We start from the raw sequence: 22,601 nt of genomic DNA, 5'->3' as shown, positions 1-22,601 counted from the left end.
CAGGTACGTACCATGTAAACTCCAACCCGACCGGAGGTTGCTTCAGCCCCATTTGAACCCAGCCCAGCACCAGCCTTGCCTGTAAAGGTTGCCATTGATTCGCCTACTGAGCTCCTACTCTAACCTAGCTATCTACCATTTCGACATACTTCCTAACCTATCGCAATTAATCTTCGCTACAGCATCATACGTCAATTTCCAAAACAGCAAACCAACAACAAATAATCCCGCGTTCCCTTTTCGTTCGAGTCGACTTGCAAGTAAATCGGATCTCAGCAGCTTAGCAGGATGGTATGCTCGATCCAACCAAACTTATACAAAGAAGACGGTACAGCTAGCTAACTATGCTATCTCTCCGATATAGTCGGCCCAGAACTCGACAGGCATTCAGACCCTTCTCGATGTACGCAACCCCCCAGGCCATCGCAATGATTAGGCCACACAACCAAATCCAATGTAGCGAGTCCAGCTAACAGATAACTCGTCGCGATCGCATAGGCCGAGAGGGAAGCTTCCAAGATTGTCCAGAAAGCTCGTGAATGTCAGTACCACATGCTCTCTACATCTACCGATGCACAAAGGCCGAGTAGTTCGACGCCTGTAGTCGGTACTAACCCATCTCCCTATAGTCCGAACCAAGAGGGTACGAGAGGCGCGAGACGAAGCCAAGAAAGAAGTAGAAGCGTATCGCCGGGCTAAGGAAGAGGAATTTAAGAGATTCGAGGCCGAGGTACGCACACATATGCTTCCTATTACTTAAAGGCAGCTATTCGGTCGATACGAATCCGGTTTACTAATTCGAACCCCTACTACAGCACACCCAAGGCAACAAGCAGGCTGAAGACGATGCCAACCGCGAAGCCGATGCCAAGATCAAGGAAATCCAAGCCGCCGGCCAGAAGAGCCAGGACAAGGTCGCCGAGGACCTGCTAAAGGCCGTGTTCGACGTCAAGCCCGTGCCCCCTGAGAAGGCGTAGGTTAGTCCAGACTGGCCAGAGCTGCTTAGTCTACAAGGAGAAGCGAATCCGGAGGGAATGCTATGCGGAGAAAGGGATCGACATGTCACACCGTGGATTCTGGTTGCTGGAAGACTGAGGCTATGGTGTGTAGTCGCGCGTATTATATTACGTGTTACTGGTGTTCTTGGAGGGGAAGAAACCCGAAATAAAGATAGGTCGGTATTACTGATTGCGAGAGACCTGTCTGTCTGTTCATAGAAGAGATATTTGAGGGATGCCGCGCTGAGAAGCCGGCATGATACGCATTATTCATTGATTACTACTATACTATTGCATGCTGCCAGTCCGCTCGTACTATTGTAGGAATTCCACTAGGGTCGTCAGCATTTCTCTAGTATCTCTGCCCTCTGCATCATCCGCGTCGATGCCTTCAATCTGTTCTTGCAGCGTAGCTTTAACTGTAGCCAAGGTTTCGTCGCGGTCGGCGAGCAACCTCTGTATTGTCTTCCTCGCGCCGTTGTCTTCCGCCACCAGCCACGCCAGCACTACGTCCAGCGTCTGCAGGCAAAATAAGCCAGCGTCGAGCCTCCGCGAGAACCACTCATCTGCCATTTCTTCTTTTCCCTCGGCGCTCATCCCACTCTGCTCCGCGCGGATCGCCTCGTCCACGGAACCTAGGCGCGCCGCGTACTCCCTCCTCAGTTTAACCAGCTTCTCTGTCTTCTCGTAGTCCTTCTCGACGAACTTTGCTAGGGTCCGGATCCGTTCTGCCGAGTCGGCTGGCAACAGCCGCAGCATGGATCCAAATATGCCGATTAGGTGTTCCGTAGTCTGGCTGTCGTTACTCTTTTTCATAAATAGTGTGAAAATGTTCTTTAATCCACCGGCTTCTACGACTTTTTGGCATACACCAGTTCCTGCCGCACCATGGCCCCCTACGGCATGATCTAGGAGCCGGAGCGCGGCAGATTTACTCATCTTGCCCTCTTTCAACATGATCAAGCAAAGCTCGATACCTTCCGCCTCGATGAATTTGGTCTTGCCCTCGGGCTCGTCCGCGAGACAGGTCAAAGCCTCGAATAAGTTCTCCATATACTCTTCTTCCTCGCCGCCCTTTTCGGGGTCGCGTTTTCGATAAGATGCTACAAGCTGTAGCATGATGTCCACGGCATCCAAACTAGCCAATTTCCTCCTATTCTTCGACGATGTCTGCACTAATATTGCTAAAACCTCGGCAGCGTACTGTTTATTCTGACTGACGGTGGCCTCCTTAGCCTGTATACGGCGAAGAAGCCACTTCAGCAGGCTGCCGTTTTCCGTAACTTGTTCTGCCGTCGTCGTTCGTCCGCTGCATAGGTTTTCTACTACACTGAGCGCGTAGTAGACACCACTCCGATCAACCTCCTGCTCCTCATCTAGCCTCTCAAAGTTCGACACGAGCAGCCCCAGCAAATCAGCCTCCAGTAGGGCATCGACCAGTGCGTTCCATTGATCGTCCTCGGCCGCGATATCTTCGTCAGTCAGTTCGTTGATAATCTCAATAGCATCTATCGCTATATCGGTATTCTCGTGTGCGAGTAACCCTACAAGGCTCGCGACGCTTCCAATCTTAGCGAACTCGGGATATAGCTCGGGGTGCTCAGAAAGGATGGAGAGGGCCTTTATGTCGGCGTCGAGGTCGGCTTCGCTCGAAATAAACTTTTGAGGCTCGTCCTCAAACTTGGCGCGCAGCTCGGCGTTCTTGTTTATTCGCTTTTCGAAATTAAGGGCGGTTCGTCGTAGCCACGCGTTGTCGAACTTGTCGGGTGCTGCGTCCGCGCTGGGGTCGGGGTCATCGACGTAGTCTAATACTTCGTTCTCTTGCGCCGTGATTCCACCACCAAAGAATCGCCCGTCCTCATCGTCGTCGGGCGGGAGATCCGGTCCGTAGTCACCTTCTTCGTCTTCTGGAGGGGGCGCAGGTCCTGCTTCGACGTCATCTTCGTTATCGTTTATACTCTCGTCCTCGACGCGCGCGTGTCGGCTGCTGTTACCATTCGAATTTAAACGGGCCGATTTATAGATTTGATCTGCGTATTGCCACGCGTTAGCCAGCAAGACTTGTAAACGGGTTAAACGGGTAGGAAGAAAAGAGGACAAAGCATACTGGGATCTCGAAGAGGTTCTAGCTTGCGCTTGCTACCGACGCCAGATGCCTATAACATAGAGTTAGTTGAGTTTAGAAACAGAGTTGGGGAAAAATATATTAACTAACCTTGAATAGTTCATCAATGCTAGTCATCGTGTAGCAGGTTGATGAAATGACTGATTTAGGCGTGTCGCAAAGGAGATAGCTTATTAGAAAATATTGCTTGTAAATTAGAACATTGAAATGGCAGAATGGAAAGCTTCAATTGACTTCTCAAAGTTTAGACAGTGCGTATTACATAGCTCTTACCATCTTACCAGTCGGTGTACTTTCCATAACCCACCCGTACCAGCCGTACTTGCATGATGTAAGGCCCATTGGACGTAACCCCCCACAGTACCTCCAAGCACTATTCAGAAGGTACGTACTGTAGAGACTATAGACGTCGGCTATATTTTAGTAACAGCATTTTAGTAACAGTAGGTAACTTTGACTTATGGGTCAATCTAACAGTAAGCAATCTTGAAATAACAAAGTAAAGTTCAAGCTTCATTTTTTCTTAATTGCTCATTCTCCAAGTATCTACCTAGAGATTGTTACTCGTCGTAATGCTCGTATTTGGATAGAAATATCGTATACTTCGTACTTCGTTCATATTTGCTAGTTATTGGCCTTCAATATCTCACCGAAAACCAGACACGAGATAGATCTCACCTGAATTCAAAGACACATCATAGACGAAACGTTTATCTCATTTAGAATGCCTCCAATACTCATACTGGTCCGTCACGCTCAGGCTCGCCATAATGCAGAAAGTTAGTTTGTTACGATGCGACTTCGGCCTATGAGCTTCAAGGTGTCGGTTCTGACTTCACCTAGAAAACTTTACAATACCTGATCCGGACTTGACTGAGGAGGGGCATGGGCAATGTGTAGACTTACGGAAGAGTCTCATAGAAAACCCACTAGCTCGGCAAGCCGAACTCATCGTAGTATCTCCCTTGCGCAGGACGATGCAGACAGCATTACGATCCGTCGACTGGCTTATCGAGAAGGGTATCAAGATAGAAGCCGATGCGGATTGGCAAGGTATAACTCCAAAGGTTCTCCCATCAGAACCGCACATCAAGCAGACCCGTTCTAAGCCGTTTCAATAGAAAATTCAAACCATGGGTGTGACACCGGAAGCCCCGTCGATAAACTCATAGAAGAGTTCCCCACGGTCGACTTCTCAAAGGTCGACCCGGTCTTCCCAGACAAGACGTCGTCACTAGGTAGCCGCTATCACTTCACGAAATCAGCTCTTTTGGCGCGTGCTCAAGCAGCCTTGAAGAAACTATACGAACGCCCAGAAAAGGTAATTATCGTCGTCTCTCATTCGGCCTTCTTGCGACTCGCAGTCTCCGGCTATTGGTACTTTAACGCCGACTATCGCATCTTCGACTTTGCGCCTGTGAACAACCCGGGGGACTCATATCAACTCGAGCAGCACGAGTCTACCAGAGAGAAGGGCGGAGGGCTCGGTCGGAGCTGGATCGATCCCATAGTGCTAGGCTCGGAGCTGCCGGGAGAAGATCCGGATGCTAAAGACAACAGCGGCGGAAACGGCCGGGGATATTGAAGACGGCCTTTTAGATATCGGTCCCGAACATGATAAGACCCATGGCCAACATATAATTACCTCTGTCAAATGTTCCCTGCAGTACGGTTTCGGGATTCGGGATAACCGCGTATGGTAGATCAAAGCGAGAAAGCTCATGCAACATCTAATTTTTTATTTACCTTACTCTGACGCTACTTTAAGCGTCTAGTAAATGGTAGTTATGGCTAATAAGCCAGACTGAAATACTGAAATGAAGAATCGAGGCTGTGTTAGTGGTTTCTATCTAAAGAACCCATTTTAACTTAAGGACTATCCCTATTTGTACTGATGAAATAGCACGTTTTATTATTTGTTCATCCTACAAGATACAAGTCACAGATGATTTTACATAATCGTCCGAGCAGTCTGACGGTTGACAGGCATGTTTCCGGTTGATAAATGCACAGCCTCAAGTACTACAATAGCGCTTCAACTTGATTGGACCATATTCCCTACCTACGTTATACGAGATCCGTTATATATGCTCGACATACCATTGGACATCCAAAACGACAGCCATACTAGTAAGTCACTAACCTGATAAATAGGTTTTACGTTTGATGTCGGGTACTTATTCCGTACCTGAGCCACGCCGTTTTAAACCTGAGCCTGACTGGAGTTGTACACATGAGTTACAGTACGAGGTCAGAAACTGACACTGTATATTTATGCATAAATAAGAGGTACCTAACCCATGTAATTTAATGTTTTAAACGGTAATCAAACTGATAAATATTCCACCGTTTTCTCAACGGTTATTTTGCTAATATATATCGCTATAACTATGGTTTTAATAGTAGAAATTTGTAATTTTTATCCTAGGTTGCCATCCCCGAACATTTTCTCGTTAACAGGAGGCAAGATGTAGGTAAGGAAGGTATAGATGTGAATAAGAGAAGCTTGCGGTTTTGTCCTTCCACAATATGTATGTGAAAACCACAACGAGGTAGGTAAGCCTCGAGTGACTCCGGGTAGCATCTAGTTGCGGAACGTGCTAATAGATAATCTACCGATGAAGTCGTTAGGGGAAAGCGGAAACTGGGATGAGAAGTGCTACATTGTCCTCGTATTGGCACGGCTTGACATGAAAGACTTGGTCTTACGTGTCATCCTAAGAGCTGCATGACTCTGCGTGGTAGGACGATAAGTTGAGGTTGCAACTTGTTGGCGCTAGGTTCCTCGGCGGAATTGCCTATTTTTTCGGAGCAATCTAAGCGAGTCTTACATGTGTGGGTGTGAAATAAATATCAGGTAAAAGAGGTTCCCATATCAAATGGACCTAGAAGGCATGAAAACAACTTCGTGATTCCGCTAGGGACTTTGGCTCTCAACTATAGGAGCCCGTGGCAATATGTAAAAAGTTTATCCTTTATTCTAGTTGTCTTATCATAAAGTACAGCAGAGTTAATGTGCTTTTGCTATGGCTTGATGAATGTTCGAATACTAGTCGCCTACACTTTTTGTACAGTTATAATAGGACGGAAATGATATGGTGGGATGGGTATTAAGCCTACTTTTCCACCAACGGTAGTGGCGTGTACATATATGTGAGACGTGAGTGAATCCGACGGCTACAACACTTACTGATTGCATCCTCCCCTTTCCCTATCGACAGAGTCGGTACAAAGGGGTTACAGCTAACAGCATATGCACCCCGAAGACCCACACACCAAATGTAAATGATCACCAACATACTCATAGCAATTTACCCTCAAATTTAATAGATAGGGGCAGGAATACCTCCCGAAAGAGTGTCAGGGGTATGGAAGAAGAGCCAGGTGACTTGCAAATAGGTCGTATTGGGCGGCCTCAAACCAAAACATTCCTACCCTCCAGTAGGTAGAGTCCCAGAAGGAAATAGACAAGACGGTAAGGCTAACTTCCTAGGAAGTTATGCTCGTGCTTGGAACCTTTTTCCATATACTTCCCTAGGAATCCATGATTAAGCACATCATCAGAAACGAGGGTGTCTTGCTACGGAACCCTTCCGTGTGGTGTGTCCACCTACCCCATGATGTGTCGGGTGCCTCGGGTACCTTAGGTAGGTACATAGGTAGTAAGGATGACTTCCTAGGAAGTCAATTTATGCGAAGTGTGGGGGCATGTAAAGGAACGACCGGCCTTTGGGGCCTCCTGAAAAGTATAGAATACAGTTGCAGGGAAGATTACGACTGATGACAGCTATAAAGCCGTTCACTTACCCCTCAACTCTCTCAATATTTATTTTCTGTTTTTCCAACTTGAACACCACACGAGAGCAAACTATACCGACGTTCTTCATTCTCTTTTACGTAGTGTCTCTCCAATGTCGGAAAATACTAGGTCTTTGTCTCCCAAGGGGCGGGGTTCATGCTCGCCAGTCAACCCTATGACCCCTGAGTCACCTTCAGTCGAGCAACTCACTCCTATTCAACTAGACGAACATGCTACCGCTTTGGTCGTTTCCCGCCTACATATCCCAGTACTCCTGATGCAGCTTATAGAGGCATCGAATGAGCTTGTGGGAAGTGAGGTGCTCGGGCAATTCCTATCCAGCTGTACCATTTCTCAGCGGAATGAATTACGCAGAATATCCGAGAAGCTTTATCAGAGTTGTAAAGACTTTTGCACCGATGACCAGAATAAAGCTGGGGAGACAACGATATCTCAGAAAGACCCCCTTCAACCCAACACCACCGGCAATGACAGGTCAGAGGTCGGTCTCGGAGAACAGCGTAAAGCTAGTTTGAGGCCATCCCTCAAGATTGCCCTTCCGTCCAACGATATACTTGATAGAGAACAATCTACTATTGAAGCCCTACCAGAAGGGAGAATGGCACTTGACGGCGATTCAAAGTCTCTCACCGGGGAACAGCGTATGTCTACAATGTCTACTCCCGATACAAATGGCCAGAGCGAAGATTTAGACTCTTCCATTGAGTCTCTCGTATTATGTTCCAAATCGAACAACCGGAAGTCATCGAATATCCAGTATGCTTCGGAAAGTTCAAATAGTAGAGAGAAAAAATTTCGTGGGGCGTCTCGGGGCTCACGGCAGCCAAAGGTTTTACCTCTAAGCGACTCGGACTCTGAAAATACGTCTACTGCAAGACGGACATCAAGAGCTCCAAGCCCCGTAAATAATCCCCTCGAATCTAGTCTCCCAAGTCCCGAAGACTCCCCATTGAAAGGATGTGAACTAAGGTCTCAGGGGCATCGTACTGGCAAAGGTGATAGCCAGTTACTTCCACCGATGGCTACGCAGCCCAATGCCGAGTTTGCGATGGAAAGCCTGTCTGAGATTCAGGACTTCAAGCTACCAGATAATTCGTTAGACACTTACAAGGCTATATTCGCTTCACTAAAGCGCGAACAACAAGATGAGTCGGTTTGGTCAGACGGATCGGAATGGAAGGGTCTAGTTGAAACGGCTTTTCGGGGCCGCCGAAGGAGTTCGATTCACTATGCCCTAACTGCGATGGCACTGAGCCGCTGGTACGACGGCCAGACAAGGCGGTACTCATTAAAACCCCGCGCAGCTGCAGCGGAGGTATCGAGAAGGCTTCTTGGCGAACCCCCGAAAGATTCAAGCGAGAAGATAGGGTGGGAATTGCGCCGCAAGCGTCTCACGACACACTTGACGCGCGGCAGGAAATGGGCTAAGCTAGTGGATAGTCTTGGTTTCGGTATTCTCTTCAAGAATGTATGGTGAGTTCCTTGTTATGAATCAAGTTCCATGAGGGAGAGATATAGTACTAAACTTCTCGTAGGATGCTTGTCAAGACGGATGAGTCTTTGCTGATGAGGATCATCGCTTGCCTCCAAATATGCCCAGAGAAGATGTGTGTTCTTCAGCTTCTAGGGGAGCAGATGGATCTGCTGCTTGAGCACGGGCAGACGCGCCCGGATATTCTAGAGCAGTCCCTCGAGAAACAAAAGCTACTGGACCGACGACCTTCTCGCAAGCTTACTAAAATAATATCGGAAGGGATTACAGACCTTCAAGCCAGGATGGGGACGGCCTCCTCAGAAGGCCATTTTGAAATTGAATCTGCACAGTTTCGGTTTAACAGTGATATTCTAAGTGGTCTAGAGGGGTCGAACTGGATTAGCCATGAGCTGATTTTGCTTTGCATGCATCTGGCCGACAGGTTGCCGCATATTCGCATCGGTTTCTCGGTTCCTATTCATCAAAATAATCGAAGGCGGGAACGGAAAGTATTGCGTGATCCTTTTGAAAGGGCTGCCGACCAGATCGAGAAATGGAACGAGGCAGAAGGCGAGGATCGGCTAGTTTGCTTCTTCCCACTTTTCCAGAACGATAACCATTTCAGTCTTCTTGAGATTAACCAGAGGGATGGTCGCATTTACCACTACGACTCTAAAGGATATAAAACTGATGACATCCAAGTAAGTTTTTTGGCCTTTCGGAATAGGTTCGGTGTTAATTATCTAATAGGCGGCATGCAAATCGAGATTTCCCAACCTACAGTATATGAATCAGGTTTGTACGATGAACTCTTCCAGCGCGGCATAGTAATAACCATAGCAGAAAACCCCTTGTCAACTTGACAATTTTAGCTGTGGCCCGTTGGTCGTTTCGATGGCACGCCGCCGCATGCTATGCCAAGATGTCATTTGCGGTGATATTGGCGAAGAAGATGCCCTGCAACTCCGAGCCGATGCTTTAAGCTTGGTCACAAACGCTTGGTTGGGCAACGTCATAATTCCAGCTCAAGCCCCAATGGGAAAAAGAAAAAGGAAATTTGCTACAAAGTACGACGGAGCTTCAATCAAACGCCACAAGGCTATTCTGATTGAAGATTGAGTGTTATTAAAGTAATGTATATATATGTAGATAACGGTTGAAAGAAATGAAAATGCACGGCGACATACCCCGATCCTAATTGTCCCTAAGCTTTATGTTGATTTGGTCAACTACTCGAACATCTACCCGGTAGGTGGGAAGTCAGGGATAGTTGAGGCTGTGGCTGTGGCTGTGGCTGTGTTTCTGGCTGTGGCTATCTTTTTCTCTCCTCATACCGCGCAGCGACCGATTCCGTACACCATTCCTATTCTCGGAAGTTTTAGCCGTGCTGGCTCCTACCAGTGCCGGCTCGGGGATCAAGCTATGCTGGCTGAAAGTGTGCTGGTAGAAGAACTAATCTGTGCTGACCTACATTCGTGCTGGCTCGGACTGGCACTGGCTCAGGAATTAAGTGGTGCTGGCTCTAAGGGTGTGCCAGCTAAGTAAACAACCCGTGCTGACCCACAATCGTGCTAGCACATATCTTCGCTAGTTCACGATCCAAGCGGTGCTATCTCAGATGCGTACCAGCCTTGAGATAAAGCCGTGCTGAAACGTACCCGTGGCCAGCCCATACTTACGCTGGCACACATGACGGCTGGTGCAAAAATCAAGATGTGCTGGTCCCAAAGATTCATTCACTATTTTAAGTAACAATACCTAGATTTTCTATTCCAGGTATATGATAACATACACAAACTTCTCTATAAGTATTTGTACCTGAAATGGCCAGTGCTATGGCCATTGTGAATTAACAACGCCTCATAAACCCAACGGTATCTATTTTTTTTTTATGTATGTTTAGTGTAAGACTCTGTAACTGCTGGGTACCTAATCATTGCGACAATCTCATTTATAAGTCGTTTATGTACACAGAGACATCGGAAGAGATTTTTGCAAAGATTCAAATATACAAGTCGGAAAAAGTCTATTATATATGACTACTGATTTACGAGTTTCGCTAAGTTTCATACTCTCCTTGCCAGTGATGGCCTTGTGCCGCCCCTTCAACCATCAGCGTGTAGTTTGACTAGTGGTGAAAATGCTGCTGACCAAAATTAAGTCGTGGCAACTCGTTACTATATCTTGTGTTAGGGTTAACGTTTTCGCATGCAACAGAAGGGTAAATCTTGATTAAGGGAAGGGTGATACTAGCTTCCAAGCATCTGAAACAGGATACAACTGGCAAAAGGCGTCAAAAGACTCTTCATTCCACTTTCGTCCCTAGGAGCGCCGTAAGTGGACGCTGTTCGTTTCTGTACTACAACCCGGTCAATAATGCAACATTCTTAGAAACCAAACATTATAAATGAATGTTCTTAAGATGGGAATAATACCACCGGCCTCGTTGCCAACTCCCCTTATCTCACTTATGACTTCCAAAATGGCGCATCAACTAAATGACTCAAGTGCTCCGGTGTCTCAGTCCAAAGGCATATTTTCTTCTAGTAGTTCCGAAGAGGGGGACTCTAACCAGCCCATGACAATTGATGAACCTAATGGAGACCAAAGCACGACCGAGGAGCCCTTAGCCGACTGCGACGAAGATCTACGTTTGATCCTGCAGCAGACAGCGAAACTGAAAGCTGACTCAACGAGATTGGAGTTTGAAGAGCTTTCCTTGAGCGAAGTCCAATCACGAGTAAACAAGATAAAACACTCGCCTGATGAATGGAACCACGTGCTCAAGTCCATCAAACATAGAGTTCAAAAAAAAGATAAAGAATGGGCCAGCGAATATATCGAGTCTCATAAGGATGCTGTTATGAATTTCGTTGGACAGGAAATTATTAGGGCCTTCGAGAACGAGAAGAAAAAGGCCAAGGTACTTGAGCGGCGTGTGAAGGAGCGTGAGGAGGTGAATCGCGTAGTGAAAATATTGAAATCATTGAAAAAGAATAATGCTACATATTATGATCTACTTGGGGTAGACAAGAGGGCTACAACAGCTGAGATCAAGAAAGCTGGAAAGAATTTTGTTTTCATGCTTCACCCGGACCGAAACAAAGATAAATCAGCGCTTCGTTGTACTAAAGGTGCGTTCTGGACCTCGTCTAATTAGGATTCAAGCTAAACAATGCTAAGCCATTAACAATGCGGTTGATATCCTCTGCTCCAAAGAGAAGCGAGCCGAGTATGATAAAAGTTTACCTAGTCAGTATAAGGCCCCTCGTGTCGATGAAGAAGATCTTTTCGGTGAAGAATTTGCCAACGGAGCTTTCGATGATGATGATGGCAATGATTCTACCGATAGTGAATCAGATAGCGAATCGGACAGCGAGTCGGACAGCGAGTCGGACAGCGAAACGGACGAAGAAAATGAGGCTCCAATGCTGTCGGAAGAAGTAATGAAAATATATTTGGAGATGGGCCAGTCAGTTCTCAAGCCATTTTTCAAAAGGTTGGACGACAAACCTGACGCGAAAGTACTAAAGGAGAAATTGAAAAAATATAATATGTTAATTGAGGAGCACAATAGGAAAAGGAGGATAGGTATCCCCAATCTTTTCATGGTGCCCGATACATCGATTAAAAAGTATCATTTCATGGGACGGGATATCATAACCTGGTGGGAGGCGAGGAGATTGAAACCCGAAGGGGTACAGCAGGCTCTACAGAAGCTGCAGAATAACTTTGACAAGGAACGGCTGCGTAGCTATAACCAGTGGCCCGCTGAATGGACGAAGCTTCTTATCAGTCCTTTGCGAAAGCGGCTTATTAAACTGAATCTGCCCAAGGAACAAACCCGAACCAAACCCATGCAAGGAAATTCGGCACGAGAAAAGCCTATTAACTGGGCTTCTGGGACTAAAGAAACTAGTGACACGGATATGCAAGATGCTTACAGGGACGACGAAAGACGTCTGCTCGGGATTTTGGCCCATGCATCCAGCGTCCGACCTGATACTGGCGGGGTGGGGTACAGCGGCGGGATGGGCTATAGTGGAACAAAATACTTCTTTAATGTCGAAGGACTCAATAAGCTCGAAGTTAAGATGGCTAATGATGTCGATCCCGAGGAAATTAAAAAGTATCACGGTTCGGGAAAGGCTAGCAATATTAATGATCAGGAGAGCGAGTACCGTAGGTTATTGCGATCTAGGTTTGTTCGGGTCATAGGCGTTTCATTCCTACCAGGGACAGGAAGCTATGAGCGAACGTGCTGGACTTACGTTAGAGTGAAGATACTCAATATTCCGGGTGGTCGTATCATGACTCGATCGACCTTGCGCGGCTGGCTAGGACAGCGAGAGGCCGACAAAAGGATTGATGCGTTCTTAGTCGAGTCAAGAACTGTTCCCCCGTGGGCTATGGACGACTACGGCTCGGGAAAATACAAATCGTATTCACTCAAATACCCGCTTCCACGAAAGGCCCACGGGAATCACCAGATCATTCGGAAGAGATATTATGATGATAGTGATGATAGTGATGATAGTGATGATGAAGAAAGGTCGCAGTCGCTCAGGTATAAAGGGCGTGTTCGTCACCTTGAAGAAAGCCAGGAAATATCAAACTTGGTAACTCACAAGGTTAACGATATGATGGAGACGATTACGAAAGGGATCGAGGACATGTTCATAACGCGCAAGGAGGCCGAGAAAGAACTTGAAAGGCCCAAGTAGCAATAATTTACCAACGATCTTGCTTAGAACATGAGATATATCATGCTCCTTGACGATACCGAATATATGCGGTTGCTGAGAATTGGGCTTCCCGGCCGGTTCGGGAACAGTGGATTGTGGTCGATGTCCGTTTGATTTAGATAGTAGCTGTAATTTGAGAACAAAGCACTAGCATAAACCATTCTTCTACTGCGTAACAAGATTCAAATCTCTTAATTTTTCTAGCTACCTAAATAAGAGAATAACCGGTCGGCTTTTCTTAACAACGTAGATATGGTGTGACGGGATTACCCGTTGGAGTTGTAGCCTCATTAATTCATTTTTTTCAACGTCATGTTTCTGTGAGAATTTAGTACACATAAGAGAATTGGTGATCACCGGCGGAGCTCTTAGATTCATCTTAAAGTTGTAAGGCGTCCCCTAATTCCACAGTATTAAACTTCTCATCTGTATAGGAGAATATCACATTACACAGCAAAACGATGAGGGGTTTTCTCGCCTGAAGTCTGAATATACCATGGTGAAACGCAACGAAGCTGGCAACTTGGGATATTTGGAGGGAAGCCTTGTGAACATGGTAGATTACGGCTCATAAGTACCGAGACTACCCTTGTAATATTATTATGCACGACATATAGCGTGATCCTAACCATCATGGAATAGTATCACATTTCGATCGTGTTTTAGGCGCTGTTGAAGACCCCCACCAGTCATGTCGAGAGTTAGGTACATCGGGAAGGAGGAAGATGCATATCGTACGAAAAAAAAAAATATACGATCGTTCGTAGGGTGTATTCGGCCGTATCAGGTCACTTAGTTGAACCCCCGTAGGATGCATTGCACTGACACCTAACCCGCAAAGTGGAAGTATAGGTCCTCAAAGTTGAGCACCTGATATCTACCGACTTATCCCAAATCGTAGCTATTACCCTTGCCGCTAGATTAACGTCGTTATACTCCCTGCATCCACAAGGATACCCGTGCCCATGGGAAAATATGCATACGAGAAATCAGGTTACAGCAATCCATACCACCCACATAGATTTATGGCCATTGAAAAGGGGGGCTGCCGGGTTCTACCTTAAGACGTCACATTGAGTAGTAGTAATAGAGCGAGGCTGTATGAACTAAGTATGCATACCTATACATTACTAGATCCATCACACTTGCATTAACCAAGCAGGGATCCGCGTAGGAATCTTACAGCTATCTCCCAATAACACCTTTTCATACACGAACCCCCCCCCTCCTCTCAAAGTTTGCTCCAACAGAGGCAGACTAATATTAGGACGGCATAGAAATAGGTAATGATTGGGTCTAGGAGTTTGAACTATGCCTTGAAAAATGGCTAGTGTGATCGGGCGAAGGGATAATTTAGGAGGTACATAGGTAGATAGTCAGAAGCATGCAAGTTGGTAATTTGCACCAACTTCCTTGATGTAGGCATAATAATATCTGTACTTCCCGGCCCTCCTATGGATAGATGGGTGGTTTCGGTCAGAGTTTGAACGAACTATGAATGTATATGTACGGAATCAACTGATTTCTCTTAATAAGAGGTACCCATAGACTAGATACTAGGTGTATGTCTATCCATATTGAATAGGTCACATTAACACGTATGCCCGCCATCCCGAGCCAATTCTTGTCCTCGTGCCATCAGATTCTGATGTTGGGTAATCACGCTGCTTAATAGATAGCGCCCTAGCCGTGCTACCAAGGAGGAATTATCGCTTTTCGGCCATGTGAAATTAACCACTTACTGATGAGATCGGGCCAGACGGATCCGAGACCTGCAAAGTGATGTTGTCGGCCCGTCCTGGCAAATAGCGTTTCCGCGTAATTCCCCTGGGCGTTTGCTTGCGCCATGGCACCTCGTCTAGCTTCAAGCTCGCTGTTGGAGTAGGAGATGATCATATCGGTATAGCCGGTATTGAGATATGCCCGTGAGGTAGTAAGGGCTTTTTCCCACGCGGCTAACGCGGAATCCACCCGCCCATTCATATGATGAATGATAGCAAGCCCAAATAAGATAGATAGGTGGTCGATTTTGTCAAAGTACGTAGCTACCGCCACAGAATGAGCCAGTTCTTGAAAAATGTCTTGGGCTATCTGTAGCGAACGCCAGTCTAACGGAAGTCCCTGTAATGACTTTTGCATGGACCAGATGAGGTATGCATTTCCTAGAGCAATCTTCACTCGTTTCATGCCTCTCGAATCCGTTCTATTCTTGACCTGAGCATCCAATAGCTCGATCCCTTCCTCGCACCTCTGGAGTTCACATAGTATTGTGCCAAGAAGCGATACTACCTTATTGTCGGTGAGCCGTAACGATCTCAGGAGATTGTAGCTTTCTTGAAATTGGCCTTCAAATCGAAGGATTCTAGCACGCATTAATGCTACCTTACTTTCCTGTACCAGCCCCAAGGACGACACCACCCCACCCCACGAAGACTTAAATGATGCCAGATAACTTAGCGCAGATGTTAATGCATTGAGACGGATGCAACCTCGGGCCTTCAGGATTGCAAGGTCAGCTGAGAATGCGTTGGAACGATGATCAGATATAGGGAATGATATAGTCTCGTGTGACTGATTCGCCTCATCGTATAGGTCAGCCAAGGTTGCTCTCCTTATCTGGACCCTAGCCCGCAGGACCGCGCCGTATGGCAACCCTTCCGCCCCCTTCACGGCCCGAGCGGCAATTTCCATCGCAGTGTATTTCCACGATTTCTTGCCGAAATACGAAGTGGACAAGCATGTCTCAACTAGCTGCACAAGACATGACCCATCCACTAACGTCTCGAGCTGCAGGGGGGCCAGATAGGAGAAGACAGTCTCCAATTGACGCTGGAGGGTCTCGCAATCACCAACATAGTTACATTTCGTTGATGCATCGGTTACAGGATGAGCAAAATTATCATGATTCTCGGGTGGGAGTAGTGGATACTTGGGAAAGGAATGTGCCATAATCTGGATAGCCTCAGCGATCCATCTAGTCCGCTCCAAGCGTGCGTGTAACAGTTCTGAAATACGACGATCAAGATCTACGGTCTCCTCCGACACTCGTACGAACCCAACATGTTCTAGACGTTGAAGAGCAGGCATTAGCTTGCCCTCGTCGGCAACCGTATTGATCGGCGGACTAGTCTCGGCGACTTCTCCATCTTCACCCCACGACAGCGATGGCGCCTGCATACGGCGGAACACAATATTAGGTATGCATGACGTGCCCAAGCATCGCAAAACACAAGCGAGGTTTTGAGGGTTAGGTGCTAGCTTATCCAGGATCTGACTCAACCATTCACTCATCGACGGGTTGCAGGGGAATGTGCTTGCCCTCGTGATGAGCTGCAGTTGTGACTCGTGAGACGCCTTTTTTAGGAAGTAATCTAGTATTTCGCGGCTACGGGGGTTGCGATGAGCATCGCTAGTGGCGTTGAAGATACCCACGAGAGAAAGCGGACCGCCGCGGCCGAAGGCTAAGCTGATGAGATCTGCTCTTGGTGTGTTTCTATTTCGATGATCGAGTGTTCGACTAAGCACATATGCGCGTGCATACCTATCCTGGGTTCCTTGAAAGGCAAGGAGGGCATTACGTACGGCCCGTTCGGCGTGGATGAAATCTAACGTGTCTGAGAGACTCTGCTGACACTGAATAATCGCATCCACCAATAATCCACGGACTACGTAAGGATCCCGTTGGATAGCAGTCACCATATCCAAACTCTCCCCGTTGTCGCCAACACAAACAAGCCGCATGGTGGGTATATTGAATATTGAAATGGTAATAGTAAGATGGAAGTGATAATATAGGTATATTTTACTCTGGGTATTATTCCACGTATTAGGCAATAAACGGGGTGAATTGGGTATAGAGCTACTTAGGCCAGTAATGTTTAGGTTAGGTACATTAGGTACCTAGGTACCTTTTGGGCGGGGAAGAGGCTCTTCCCTCAACTGATCCACTTTATTGGCACCAATTGTAATTTAATATGTATCGTGGTATTACATGTCAGGAAAAGCCAGGGTATTCCCCTAGCAAGGTACGTACAGTACCACCCGAATCCCACCACCGATCTCGAAAGGGCAGTTCCTTACACTATGGAATTAAGCTCACTAACTTACATTAGGTGCCTATTTGGTTAGCTTAGGTACTTGCCTAGACATATAACTTAAACATATTTATTTTCATAATTATGTGCCTTTTATTTGTTTAGTCCAAGGATAAAACTAGAATTACCTAATATTGCACTAGTTAGTCAAGATCTAATATATGGAGTAAAAAAAAAAGGATGGTTCATCAAGATCGATATACATATCTGGGAACACACCTAGTGTTACGATTTAATACCATCTTATAAGCGCTGCAATAGTGTTGATTGACTAACTACGTCTAGGAACTTGTGTTCTAGCTAAGCCTTGAAAGAGTGTATAATATCCCTAACACAATAGAAATTGGTGCATCCCTTAAGCTTCGGTATATTTTAGATCCGAGTGATCTATACCGTGCATACGTGCAACGGCAAGAATGTATAGTTCCATCGCGCCATTAGCAAACGTTTCCCATTTCTTCATATCTTCGTCTGCGTGATAAACTCCCGCCAACTTCTCCTGAAGTGCTTGAACCGCCTTGAAAGTATTTCTGATATCAACTAAATATGGCTGCAACCTGTGGGGAGGATAACCCTGCGCCACTCGCTCCTTGGTTTCTCTGAGCAAGCGCTTTGTCACTTGTCCAATGTATACTTTCGCCGCCCAGCCAAGGCACATCCTGAAGAAAATCTTTAAGCTTTTAAAATCGTCCACATCGTCCACATCGACGAACTGTGATACAATTCTCATGATATAATCGACATCGAAGTGATTGATTCTCGTTGCTCCCTAGATGAACGGGGTTCCGCTGTAAGCTATGAGACTTCCCAAGGTGATACTTTCTCTTACAGTTCCATCCATGATGTTGGATATCCCGAGTAGAGTTCCTTGAGGCAATAGTGTTCGGATGGCTTCAAAAATATTCTTATTCGCGTCGACCTTTATCGCTGTAGGTAATTCGTATAGTTCTTAAGTTTACTTGAAGCTCCCTATTTTCGAGATAGAAATCTGTTCCACCTAAGAAGTATTGCGTATTGGTAGGACTCGGTGTGCCTAAATACTTTCTCCTCATAATATTTTCTCACCTGGATGGACACCTTGGGGATGCGCATAACCCGTATAACCTAGTTCACGACACTTCCGTTATTGAATTGGGAAACCCCGTCGGCATTCGGGATCTTCATCGATACCTACACCGCTGTTTAGGATTGCATGATACCCTCTATCGGCTTTTTTGTGTGATGCTGTTCTTAATTTAATCGTGCAAATAGAGCCGAGTCCCTGAAGGCGGGTATATACTACCTTCTGCCTGCATCAGCTTGTCTAAGTGTCAATCTCGGAAGCACCTTCACACTACCTACCTGTTATCGACACATGCTTACGCCTGACCAACATTTTCCTTAGGTCCAAGAAAACTTTGCCACCAACGAACAGCTTCATATTGAGAAGGAGGAACGAAACCTTGTCATTATTACCTATCATTACATTGCTAGGTCTTTCGGGGTTGCTAGAACAAACGTAAAAAACCCGGAACTGGTGTTGTGTGGAGGGCGGACCGAAAGGCACCATTTGATGTGACCACCCTTTCATGGCTATGTCTTCAAGTACGATGACAGGCTTCAGATTACATGCATATCAATAAATGAAGTACACGACACTAGGTACCTGGCCAGCAAAGAAGCCGAAACTAAAATATTACAAACATCGATGCTACCTTAGGTAGGTACTTACCAACTTGTATGTGTCACTACCTAGTTAAAAGAAGCATACTTACCTCTTATGTCAGGTAGGTGCCTAACCTAGCCTATTTGATGTTGGTGCATGACTTGGTGTAAAAACCTAAGCGATTGTAACAGTTATGCTGATCGAGGTTCTAAGTTCGACTTGGGCTATGATATAGGTACCTAGGTAACCTACCTAGGTATGTATGTGCGTCTAGGGTGGTACCGCACAAGGACTCGTGATAAGATATCACAATGATGATATGTATCCGATGGGTGTATGATGGATTAAGTAAAGGAGAGGAATCTATCCAGGAAGCTATTTACAATTTGTATGCATTCCCAATTCGTGGACTAGTGGGTCCTCGCGAATAGTGGTCCGTGCCCAGTGGTGACGGAATACGGTACGCTAAGTCTGCAAGATGTTCGTAAGTAGTGGGTCCGTTTCAACCCAAATTTACTGTACCACCGTACTGGACGGGATAAAGGCGGTACCATCCTGGCGCACGTGAACTGTAACGCTGTCAATTCGAACGGGTTTGACCGACAGATCTTCTCGCTTCCCTCCGTTTCCCATTAAATCAATATCTTTTGGTCAAGAGGTATTTAAGTCTTATTCATCCCGTTGTACCTGAAATCCAGCTTGTCTTGCGATTGCAAAGCTACCTACCTACCTATCTTACTCATATTCCATCCTGCAAAATAGCCCATAGTCCGTGTTAATTTCCACGCAACCATCTATCAAAATGTCTTCTTCAAGCCAGACTAAGAATTCCCAGCGAGTCCAGACTACTAGCCTACCATCCGTGACTCTACTTCATAGGTTATGCAAACGTCTTAAGCCTATGATGACTTACACCACTTATCTCAGCCAACAGCAACTGAATGATCTCGGGGTAAAGTGTACGGAGCTGGACTTCGACACCGGGATACCAGCAGATGAAGGCCCAAGGTTCCTCCAATTGGCACCACTAGAGCACATTGAAACCCTCGCCAAAGAGAATAATCTGATTGAGAAGTATATCGTCAACACCTCGTTCGAAACCGATGACAACTGGCATACCATGCGGGCTATTTCATACTTCTACACCTACGACCTCTTCCGGTTCCCCTCTGAAATGGATAAATACAAATACACAGCCAACGACCAGGATATGCCGTATGAAACTGTGCTCGACCACAGCCCTTGGTCTATTAGCTAGTAAGTAATTCACAACGACTCTGAGGGAGTACGGGCTACAAACCGGTGCTTCAATATGCTGACATGAAACGAATAGCGAATATTGTGACAGTATTAGGATGGATGGATTCCACTGGGGCACCTACTTTGCCTTAAAGCTTAGCGACAACTCTGAGCCGGATATGATATGCTTCCTCGGAAACACCAACCCGCTCGATGACGAGAAGATCTATATCGGTGAACTGTGGTGCATTGCTCGGTTTAGCGGCAGCCAATTGAGCCAGAAGGAACACCGCCATAATCAGACAGCCTCTGTGAGTTCCTACAGCTTGCAATTATATGCTAATAACTCTTTGTTCTATGTTTCGCTGATATAATTCAAGGTTACCGTCGTGTCGGGCTCGGGCAGAAGCCTCCGTGTAGTGCAAGGTTATGTTAATACCAATGATGAGTCCGTCGTCGTGCGGAAATCAGCCATTATTGAGCTCAAGGGTGATGATGAGAATAACTTGAAGAAACTTCTGCAGGTCTGTCGTTGGTTCTTAGCCCAGCCATGCAAGAAATAACCGTCGCACCTGGGGGAACCTGAAATTCAATTTGGGACATGATCATTCGAGGCTAATCTCCTTAAGTTTATCTACATATCACTTACACTCCTTCTCTATAAATCTCTTTGTTGATCTACACGTATGCAGATATACCAGAATGCAAGGCATAGGTAGTTATATAGATCAGTTAAAATTCGTGGTCCTTGGTTACCTACCTGGCAGATCCCTTTGCCTTTTACCTAGGTGTTAGTGTCTAACTATGATATCCTTGTATTGATTTCTACTCTTTAAAGAATAGTTTAAGCAAGACTAATAATATTATCACTTGCGATTTGTAGGCAGTGAGGATTGATTGCAGGCTTGTCTAAGGAGCAAAAGATTTATCCATCCATGAAGCGATCACTTGGTCATAGGATTTATGATGAGCTTGTTGGGTGCTATAATAAGCACAGCAGTCCGTCAGTTCTGCCGTTAAATACGGTACCATATGGGGTATGGTTTTGGTTTGGTACCTTACGTGCAGGGGTGGCACCTATCTACCTAACCTAGGTACCTAGGTACCTAGGTACTAGGTATATGAAAACATCCTATGAGGTAGGTTGTTATTTCTGAACCCCCCTTCTAAAATGGTCTCGAAACCACCTTCGTAAAGTACCTAGACAGTAGCTATCATTTCAACTCAACCGAAATAACGGTGAAGATTCTAGAACTATAGTATTGCAAAGCTGACAAGAATCTTTTTCATACATGCATTAGGTGTAACCTTGACGCACGGCACAATTTCTACGGTTGATCTACCTGTTCTCTGTAACCGGAGTTGTAATCATCTTACTACAGTTGCAAGCGGCTGATTTCTGAATAATGGGCTTATGCTACAGTGCTACGTTCCAAGCCGTAAATCAGAGAAAGGAATTCATAACTTTCGTGCTTAAGTCTTCTTTCCATCGGCCTCGAACTCCTGGGTACGACATGTTTTAGTGTAGGGGGTGAGATTATATTGCCGGCAAGCCGAAGACCTCCTGGAAACTGATAAGCGGAGTATGCAAATGTAACATTACATAACTAATACAAGATTAAAAGATATGGGTTCTATATTGTTTAGTGTGATACTTTGCATACCTACCTACTTACCTACGTAGGTATACGTAACCGAGAAGATCGAGGGCTGAGGTAAGGATACCGACGTCGTATGTATTTGAATTACGGCGGCTAAGGAATAGCCCCGGTGCTACCATAATGTTGATTTTGACACAATCATAACAATCATATAGCTCTCCAGCCCTTTAGGGGTGTTAAGAAAAGGTACGTACCTTGTATATGCATACCTCCTGAGGGTTACATCCTTTACCCCTACACAGCTATTCTCCCTTTACCTTAACCTATAGGTACCTAGGTACATAGGTAGGTATCTATAAGGTAGGTATCTATCCAGGCAACTAGTGTAAGCAAGCAAACACACCTACCTACCTTGGATATATTCATGACATGCATCTCTGATGTAACACACCATCTGCAAACATATCCTGGCTTCTAACCATGTGCCCTGAGACTTACTTCTATATATCCCTTCACATGTAATGTCATATTCGGCAATGGCGGGAAATATGAAGCAATCTTATTATCCGTAAATGCCGTTTCCATCCTACAATGAGAGAAGTCAAGCTGGGTTTCGCCTTATAGTCGGCTAATACATCATCTTACGTTTGGCATTAACCAACGAAACACATGATATCTTCTATAGTCGAGAACCTTGCTATAGTTAGAACACAAACCAGATCATGTGTGGTAGAATACCTGGACAGGGGCTTCTTTAGTGTCTAACTCATACCCTGGCAGAGTACATAGAGGTACCTATGTCAGAAGCATGCTTTCATGGATTTAAACTTGATGCATCCTTAGTAGGCCTTGATACTGCT

General features: G+C 45.9%; 7 protein-coding genes across 7 annotated transcripts; 5 read left to right on the top strand and 2 right to left on the bottom strand.

The window, feature by feature from the left end:
• The first annotated feature begins 74 nt into the window (after window positions 1-74).
• On the top strand, window positions 75-1,290 carry F4813DRAFT_367176 (vacuolar ATPase). The gene is made up of 5 exons (XM_049244133.1): window positions 75-291; window positions 365-403; window positions 499-541; window positions 630-730; window positions 816-1,290. Exons 1-5 carry the CDS (start codon window positions 289-291, stop codon window positions 975-977), a joined length of 348 nt encoding a protein of 115 aa, XP_049097456.1. The 5' UTR covers window positions 75-288; the 3' UTR covers window positions 978-1,290.
• On the bottom strand, window positions 1,266-3,395 carry F4813DRAFT_160830 (DUF1716-domain-containing protein). Its single transcript, XM_049239081.1, has 3 exons — window positions 3,214-3,395; window positions 3,106-3,154; window positions 1,266-3,028 (listed from the first exon to the last, which is right to left on the bottom strand). The coding sequence occupies exons 1-3, from the start codon at window positions 3,238-3,240 to the stop codon at window positions 1,314-1,316; spliced, it is 1,791 nt and encodes a 596-aa protein (XP_049097455.1). The 5' UTR covers window positions 3,241-3,395; the 3' UTR covers window positions 1,266-1,313.
• On the top strand, window positions 3,217-5,149 carry F4813DRAFT_160837 (phosphoglycerate mutase-like protein). Its single transcript, XM_049239082.1, has 3 exons — window positions 3,217-3,902; window positions 3,967-4,176; window positions 4,245-5,149. Exons 1-3 carry the CDS (start codon window positions 3,848-3,850, stop codon window positions 4,706-4,708), a joined length of 729 nt encoding a protein of 242 aa, XP_049097454.1. The 5' UTR covers window positions 3,217-3,847; the 3' UTR covers window positions 4,709-5,149.
• A 1,885-nt stretch (window positions 5,150-7,034) lies between these two features.
• On the top strand, window positions 7,035-9,962 carry F4813DRAFT_398110 (uncharacterized protein; the record flags this gene model as incomplete). The annotated part of the gene is made up of 3 exons (XM_049248010.1): window positions 7,035-8,416; window positions 8,479-9,118; window positions 9,627-9,962. The coding sequence occupies 3 exons, from the start codon at window positions 7,035-7,037 to the stop codon at window positions 9,960-9,962; spliced, it is 2,358 nt and encodes a 785-aa protein (XP_049097453.1).
• Window positions 9,963-10,418: 456 nt separating this feature from the next.
• F4813DRAFT_367166 (uncharacterized protein) lies at window positions 10,419-13,339 on the top strand. Its single transcript, XM_049244132.1, has 3 exons — window positions 10,419-10,776; window positions 10,853-11,551; window positions 11,601-13,339. Exons 2-3 carry the CDS (start codon window positions 10,888-10,890, stop codon window positions 13,139-13,141), a joined length of 2,205 nt encoding a protein of 734 aa, XP_049097452.1. The 5' UTR covers window positions 10,419-10,776; window positions 10,853-10,887; the 3' UTR covers window positions 13,142-13,339.
• Window positions 13,340-14,287: 948 nt separating this feature from the next.
• Window positions 14,288-17,032, bottom strand: F4813DRAFT_367165 (uncharacterized protein). The gene has a single exon (XM_049244131.1). The coding sequence runs from the start codon at window positions 16,901-16,903 to the stop codon at window positions 14,855-14,857; it is 2,049 nt and encodes a 682-aa protein (XP_049097451.1). The 5' UTR covers window positions 16,904-17,032; the 3' UTR covers window positions 14,288-14,854.
• Window positions 17,033-19,494: 2,462 nt separating this feature from the next.
• On the top strand, window positions 19,495-21,015 carry F4813DRAFT_367163 (uncharacterized protein). The gene is made up of 3 exons (XM_049244130.1): window positions 19,495-20,158; window positions 20,235-20,451; window positions 20,521-21,015. Exons 1-3 carry the CDS (start codon window positions 19,704-19,706, stop codon window positions 20,701-20,703), a joined length of 855 nt encoding a protein of 284 aa, XP_049097450.1. The 5' UTR covers window positions 19,495-19,703; the 3' UTR covers window positions 20,704-21,015.
• The last annotated feature ends 1,586 nt before the right edge of the window (window positions 21,016-22,601 follow it).

This window comes from Daldinia decipiens, assembly GCF_022478715.1.
Source record: "Daldinia decipiens strain CBS 113046 unplaced genomic scaffold F4813scaffold_29, whole genome shotgun sequence".
In the NCBI taxonomy this organism is placed as follows: domain Eukaryota; kingdom Fungi; phylum Ascomycota; class Sordariomycetes; order Xylariales; family Hypoxylaceae; genus Daldinia; species Daldinia decipiens.
Note: the sequence above shows the minus strand (reverse complement) of the source record. Positions and strands in the feature narration are given on the sequence as shown.

Bases quoted from the DNA above. Each gene is read 5' to 3' on its own strand.
- F4813DRAFT_367176 (XM_049244133.1), top strand. The intron at 542-629 runs GTCAGTACCACA...ATCTCCCTATAG, and splicing joins TGTCCAGAAAGCTCGTGAAT to TCCGAACCAAGAGGGTACGA. The intron at 731-815 runs GTACGCACACAT...CCCCTACTACAG, and splicing joins TTAAGAGATTCGAGGCCGAG to CACACCCAAGGCAACAAGCA.
- F4813DRAFT_367165 (XM_049244131.1), bottom strand. From the start codon at position 16,903: ATGCGGCTTGTTTGTGTTGGCGACAACGGGGAGAGTTTGGATATGGTG.
- F4813DRAFT_367163 (XM_049244130.1), top strand. From the start codon at position 19,704: ATGTCTTCTTCAAGCCAGACTAAGAATTCCCAGCGAGTCCAGACTACT. The intron at 20,159-20,234 runs GTAAGTAATTCA...TGAAACGAATAG, and splicing joins AGCCCTTGGTCTATTAGCTA to CGAATATTGTGACAGTATTA. The intron at 20,452-20,520 runs GTGAGTTCCTAC...ATATAATTCAAG, and splicing joins GCCATAATCAGACAGCCTCT to GTTACCGTCGTGTCGGGCTC.
- F4813DRAFT_367166 (XM_049244132.1), top strand. From the start codon at position 10,888: ATGACTTCCAAAATGGCGCATCAACTAAATGACTCAAGTGCTCCGGTG. The intron at 11,552-11,600 runs GTGCGTTCTGGA...AACAATGCTAAG, and splicing joins AGCGCTTCGTTGTACTAAAG to CCATTAACAATGCGGTTGAT.
- F4813DRAFT_160837 (XM_049239082.1), top strand. From the start codon at position 3,848: ATGCCTCCAATACTCATACTGGTCCGTCACGCTCAGGCTCGCCATAAT. The intron at 3,903-3,966 runs GTTAGTTTGTTA...GACTTCACCTAG, and splicing joins GGCTCGCCATAATGCAGAAA to AAAACTTTACAATACCTGAT. The intron at 4,177-4,244 runs GTATAACTCCAA...CCGTTTCAATAG, and splicing joins AGCCGATGCGGATTGGCAAG to AAAATTCAAACCATGGGTGT.
- F4813DRAFT_160830 (XM_049239081.1), bottom strand. From the start codon at position 3,240: ATGACTAGCATTGATGAACTATTCAAG. The intron at 3,155-3,213 runs GTTAGTTAATAT...TCTATGTTATAG, and splicing joins GCATTGATGAACTATTCAAG to GCATCTGGCGTCGGTAGCAA. The intron at 3,029-3,105 runs GTATGCTTTGTC...GGCAATACGCAG, and splicing joins AGAACCTCTTCGAGATCCCA to ATCAAATCTATAAATCGGCC.